We start from the raw sequence: 6,483 nt of genomic DNA, 5'->3' as shown, positions 1-6,483 counted from the left end.
TTTCCATAATCAGAATGGTTCCTAATTTTTGTCTGCAAGCTGAATATCAGCTGTTGGATTAACTCTGACCAACTGTTGTCCCAAAGGTGTTTTTCAAAAGGCAGCTGAGCTTTGTTTTTCCTTGAAAAAGTTTTGCTTCTCTTTTAAGAAGCTTTTTCAGTTCTGCTTCTTAGCTAAGAAGCAAAATGCTTTCAAGGAGAAAATAAAGTCCAATTTCCTTTTGAAAAGCATCTTGGGACAACCATGATGTGGATCATTGAGAATATCTATAGACATCTTAACCAAACGGCTATCTAAGGATTTTCATAGAAACCTAAAGATAACCCATTAACAAAGTATATTGCTTAAATCGGTATCCGAGAGCAGCATGTCACCTACACCAGCCTTCTACGTTTATTTGAATTCATGCTGTCAGTAATGACTGTTCTTGAAAGGAATATAAACATCATGAAAGGAATACAAATAATAGAGTTAGCCACAGCTGATTTTTAAGAGCAGCTTTCCTCCGTTTCTGAATATTGCAATTGCAAAAGGATAATGTGAATTCTGCCCTCACCTTCCCATGAGGCTGATAGGGCAGGAACAAGAATCAGGCCCCAGTCTGATGAAATAATTTACTTAGTATGAAAGGATGTCTCATTCATCCCACCATTTAGTAATATTCAGGAGGGAAGCGAAAACACTCATTTGCTCAGCTGCTGATGCTGTGTTATCATCTATAAAATGCAATGTTTATTTTGATCATTAGTTATTATTTGTAAAGCAGCAATGTTGCATTATCTCTACATTTTTTCACTCACTTTTTCTGAAAGTTCCACAAGATTAGTTTCCTTCTGTCTGCCCTAACCCCTTCTGCTGAAAGGGGAAAAAAAGACTCAGTATAGAAAGTATACAATTATGTTTATTTCGCTAGAACTTTGAGCCGAGATGTTCAGATAATCTCTTCATACACATAAGATCTCCAGACATTCAATAGAAAGATGATTTCACAGATTCACCTCCCAGGGATATCCTCCCATTTTAAGCATCATTATAGGCCAAACTGCTTTAGATATTGACATTCCCCCAGATATTTGTGCTGCATAACCACTTAGGTCTACTCCAATTAACTATTACAAGAATAAGGTATATAATCAGCTATTCTCCTTTGGCATACAACAAGTCTTGCACAGTTCATAACTTTCCACTCAAACTGCTTTTGGGCATCAACTTATTTTCTGCATCACTCTTTCCTGATCAGGAATACTTAAGTGTAAATTGTTTTCTGGTCATCAAAGATTTGAATGCAGATTCTTAAATACTATATAGGTAGTCCTTGATTTACAACATTCATGTACTGACCATTCAAAATTACAATGGCACTGAAAAAGGCCACTTATGGTTTTTCACACTTATGACCATTCCAGCATCCCAGTGGTCCCATGTCCAAAATTTAGACACTTGGCAACCACATTTAAAATGGTTGAAGTGTCCCAGGGTCATCTTTTGTGACCTGACAAGCATAGTCAATGGGGAACCAGAGTCACTTAACCGTGTTACTAACAACTGTAGCAATTCATCTAACAATGTGGCAAGAAAGTTTGTAAAATGGGGCAAAACTCACTTAACTGTCTTGTTCAGCAATGGAAATTTGGGAACCAATTGTGATCATAAATGAAGGACTACCTGCATGGTATTATTTTAAAGTAATGTTTCTCAACTTTGGCAAGAAGGCTGGACTTCAACTCCCCAAATTCCCCAGTAATCCTTGCTGGGATTTGAATTCCCAGAATTCTTCAGCCAGCCTTGCTGGGAGCTGAAGTCCACCCACTTTAAATTTGCTAAGATTGAGAAACACGGAGGACTATAGCTTTTTTTCTCATTTATATTAAAAACAAAATTGTCTTATCATGTTCTCCTATCTAAAAACTACTTTTTTCTTTTAGTGGGGCTAAAGGCTAAATTTAAACCCAATGACTGATAAAGCATGCACTGCAATGCCATTTTTGTACTTGTGTCAAAATTTCAACATACATTTCTTCTAACATTTCTTCCTATCTTCACATAAAGCTCTGTTCTCCATGGTTGCCATGCCTGCAAGCATAACCCAAGTACCCCTTCACAGGGCTGAAAGTTCATTTGTTCTTTAACCAAATAACAAAAGAAACAAAAACTAGGGGAAAAAACAAGAACAGGGGAAAAGAGGGAATGGTGAATGTTCCTTTGATATTTGTAATAAAAATAAGCCAGAACTCAATACTAAAATGATGTCAATTTTTTTACTTAGGGGTATTTTATATTTCAGGTTGGAAGTCATCTGCAAATTGCCAAAGGTTAACATGTCTTGTTGTCAGTTCAGTCAAAGTTGTTTAAGATCCAAACAGCCTAATGAAAAACAAAAGGAAAGTTAATGACTAATTTTTATCAGTTATTCTTATAATAAACCTGCAAGGCAAACCAAGATTGTATATTGTCTTTTTATACTGTCCAATAAGTTAAACCAATTGAAACGTATTACAAAATCTCATTATATAAGGAACACTGAAAACAATAAATAAACAATGTGAACTTAGAATAATTGAAGCTCACATTTTATAACCATTTTATTACTACAGCAGTATCAATTCAGGATTGCCACCTTTTCACGTTTAAGTGCTGATACTGTGGAGTAGTTAGAAGAATACCATATATTATGTAACTGTGCAAACCAAACATTAAAAAGACAAAGTAAGGAAGACAAAAACACTACATCTTTGTTGGGGTTACTTACACAATCATGCAAAACATCATGAAAATATTCCACAGTGCGATGAAGATCCGAAAGTATCTTAAGCTCAACAGAAACTCCCTGATATTATCACCTAGAAGTCGGGAAGTAAATGAAATTGCATTCATGGCAAAAACTATACCTTATTTCATCCACACTCCTTTCAGTGTACACTTAGCAATAATTTATTCAGTCATTAATTTAGGTACCACCTGATTCCAGACTGACTTAAACAATTGGAGTTATTTCTTAGATTCAATATCTCCCCCTTCCTTCATATGCCTATGGTCTGAAAGGCTAAGAAATTTCCATACCATATTTACAGAACATGGAGGGGAGAGGAAAATTGCACAGGGTAGTCACTTAATGATGGTTTGAGTTCGGGACAGGCAATTCTCTAGAAATTGTTGAATAGCAACTCCCACGACTGCTTATCCTGGCTAGAACTGAGAAAGTTCAGTATCTGAATGGATATATATTTGCCTGATGTCCAACTCATAGAACCTCAGCAGAATATCTCAGACATTCAACTCAGCATAGCTTGAATAATTCTAGGTTCGCATTTGATGAAAATTTTATCTGACACATTACTGTGTACCTAAGTATCTATTACATAGTAGGAAGAAATCATTGGAACACTTGATTGCTTTCTATCAAGCTGAAGTTTTTTTTTCAGTTTATTGCTTATATTCAATGTACTTTAATTTTCCATGGCTTAACTCATGTTTTGCCCTGTGTTTCTCAGCCTTCACAATGAATGTTGTTAATTGTTGACAAATCAACATCTCTGCCTTGAGAAATTCTGGGGCTCACCTTAATTCTGTTCTAAATGCTTTTAAATAAACATACAATTAGGCTAAAATAAAACCACAGAATGAAAAATGCAGTATGTAAAGCACTAACTGCAGCAAATTTGATACTATTCTCACCAAGAAGGGGCAACAATGATTTACACCATAGTTTATCCTATTCCTCCTGACAGTCCTTTTTAAATTTGTAATATTACTATGGGGTATTTTTAATGGTTAACTTTATTATTATTATCATGATGTATGCAATTGTTACCTCCTCCGTGTATGTATGTGTATGTGTATGTTTATGTATTTATGTATGTTTTTATTGTACGCCGGCCCAAGTCCCTTTGTGGAGAGGGAGCAGCTAACAAATTAAATTATTATTATTATTATTATTATTATTATTATTATTATTATTATTATTATTATTATTATTATTATTATTACACAAAAACCTCGATTTCACTGTCCAAACACAGAGAAATGGGGTCCAGTAAAACCAATGTTTATTACATCTGAAAATATAAAAGGAGTTACCTTTTCATAATTTTACATTACTATATAAAAATGTAATTCTTAATTTGTTAAACAATGTTACCAATTTAGTAGACAGAGTTGTCTTTTAAAATGAAACAATTACAATATGTGTAGGGCAACAAATAGTCTAGAATGTTTTATTTCTATTTCATAATTTTCTTTGCAATATCTCAAAACAAAACTAAAAAAAATAATTGCAACTATTTTGGAGACACACGGCAAGTTAAAAAAAAAAAACCTTCAGTACACGGACCTCAGCCAGATTTTTTACCTGTTGTTGGTGTTCTTCCTTCTTCACCAAAACTCTGACTTTCTTTCTTCTTCCTGGAACAATAATCCCAGAACATAGTAGTGTCTCATAATTTAAGGCAAACGGGAATATGTTAAAATGGACAATGACAGAAGAAAATTTGCTGACAGCTATTAACCAAGGTAACGATGGAATACTATAGCAATTTGCTGAATCCCAGAAAGAAATCAAGTTTCAAGGCCCACTTGAAGAATTTTCAGAAATGATTAGCCATTCAGAAAAGAGGAATACAATTTAGGCAGGACACAACAGGAATCTTCTTGCAACAATTAAGAGAAACTTCCATGATTTAAACAGCACTTGCAGCTGGTTCACCCACTGCTATAATATTCAGTTTATGATATTGCTATAGAACCACTAATATGGCCACTGTTGTAAACAGAACATCTGGGTTGGATACACATTTCCTATACTGCTAACAACATAGGAACTGTCTTATTGTATTGCACTCCGGTCTTTTGTAAAACTGCTAAGTGCTCTAATTGGATGTAAAGATAATTGAACCTTCTGATTGCAAGCCAGTCACTTTACCCTTGAATCTAGGCAGTGATGGCTGATCCTGAAAAGCTAAGCAAAGTTGCACTGAGTTACTATTTAACAAGAAATCTCAGGGTTTAGTTGCCCAGGTTATCATTTAAAACGAAGCAAATACAACATGTATTTCAAAAAATCAACACAATGGCCAACAACATTTATATTTTGCAAAAGAAAACATGGCTGTGGGATGTGTTTAGTCAGCAGATTGGGGAGGAGCCATAGGAGCATCGTTGACATTTTAACAAGAGGCTCTCTGGTTTGCAGAAAGTTGTGTCCTACCAATTCTGTCCAATAAACTAGTCTCTAAGGAACAGCAGCTGTCTAGAAAGGAGTTTTTGCCAATTTTCCTAAAGCATATCTAACAACTTTGAAACCAGGTGCTTTCTGTGACCAAAATCATATGTTGCAATCTTTGAATCAAAAGCTTTCCCAGAAACCTCCTCATGTTGGAAGCACAAAAACTCTGATTCCTACTATTATAGGAATGCCTGCATTTTCCCAACGAAGCAAATCCTGCTTTTTCAAGTACTCACAGCCTGAAATTTAACACTGCTCCGGCATTGACCAACAGAGTCCTATGTGGCAGAAGAAGAAAAAAAGTGAGAATATACAACAGCTTGTGGCCTTTTCCACTTTAATTCTTAACATTTCTGAGCTAGGGAGGGGCAAGAAACGACCTACAAGTTAGGGATAACTGCTTCCTCCATGCCTTTCCTTGATGTCCCATTCCAATTACTCCTTGATCTCTTTTTTGCACAGTTTTTTTAAAAAAGTTTTTATTAAATACACATTAAAAACATTGGACACAGAGCCGTGTTCCTGGCTTTGTCATTTCCATACATATTTTGACATAACCACAAATACAATTCATTCTTTTCGTATACTGCTACTTTGATTTTACAAACATATTCCTTTTTTCCCCACTTTTAAGAGCTGCAGGGCAGACACAGGAAATTTAGCCAAGGCTGTTTCCCTAGGAGAATGCAGGTTGGGGTATTCTGCTGTCCCTTGTCCCATATTTACACAACCTTTGCACTCCTCAGTCCCGCAGAGTCGAATTTACCAAACAGAGAAACAGCTATGCCTCCCCCAGGTTAATAAAACTGGTTGCTTGGCAACAAGCTATCTCTCTCTCTCTCTCTCTCTCCCCCTTACCCGAACAACAGCAAATCCCCCAACATCCTGCTACTTCCGCTCTGCTGCTATCGAAACGGAAATATACCCCGCTGACACGCAGCGGCTCAACAGCCAATAAGCATCAGCTTCATCCTGCCTTTCCATCCCTCGGCCACCAGGTGGCGCTCACCCGCTATACTGTGTAAGGAGGAAGTCTGTGGTAGGTTACAAGCGGGCGGTGACTTTTCTCCACAAACCCCGCCCACCGATTTAAAGGGCCGGGATTAGATCTTTATCCTGGGAGCGGAGGCTTTCGCTTTTTAGCGGGTTTTAAAGATGCTGCTTGTTTTTTTTTATTTTATTTTATTGGCTTCGTCCTTGTTGTATCACGTTCCACTCCAAAGTAAGAAATGTTAGGCGATGTCTATTTTAGCAAAAAGTCG

General features: G+C 36.4%; 1 protein-coding gene across 3 annotated transcripts; it reads right to left on the bottom strand.

The window, feature by feature from the left end:
* Positions 1 to 881: 881 nt before the first annotated feature.
* SMIM7 (small integral membrane protein 7) lies at positions 882 to 6,167 on the bottom strand (the record flags this gene model as incomplete). Of its 3 annotated transcripts, none has more annotated exons than XM_081934229.1 (5): positions 6,080 to 6,153; positions 5,458 to 5,499; positions 4,349 to 4,401; positions 2,750 to 2,840; positions 882 to 2,364 (listed from the first exon to the last, which is right to left on the bottom strand). In XM_081934229.1, the coding sequence occupies exons 1-5, from the start codon at positions 6,103 to 6,105 to the stop codon at positions 2,349 to 2,351; spliced, it is 228 nt and encodes a 75-aa protein (XP_081790355.1). In that variant the 5' UTR covers positions 6,106 to 6,153. The 3 variants fall into 3 exon arrangements, with proteins under 3 accessions (XP_081790355.1, XP_081790356.1, XP_081790357.1); XM_081934230.1 differs by lacking the exon at positions 6,080 to 6,153 and adding an exon at positions 5,606 to 5,820; XM_081934231.1 differs by lacking the exon at positions 882 to 2,364 and having other exon boundaries at positions 2,746 to 2,840; positions 6,080 to 6,167.
* Between the last annotated feature and the right edge of the window lie 316 nt (positions 6,168 to 6,483).

This window comes from Natrix helvetica (genome assembly GCF_964273705.1).
Source record: "Natrix helvetica genome assembly, chromosome: 1".
Lineage (NCBI taxonomy): Eukaryota > Metazoa > Chordata > Lepidosauria > Squamata > Natricidae > Natrix > Natrix helvetica.
This window is presented reverse-complemented; position numbering and strand designations above follow the sequence as displayed.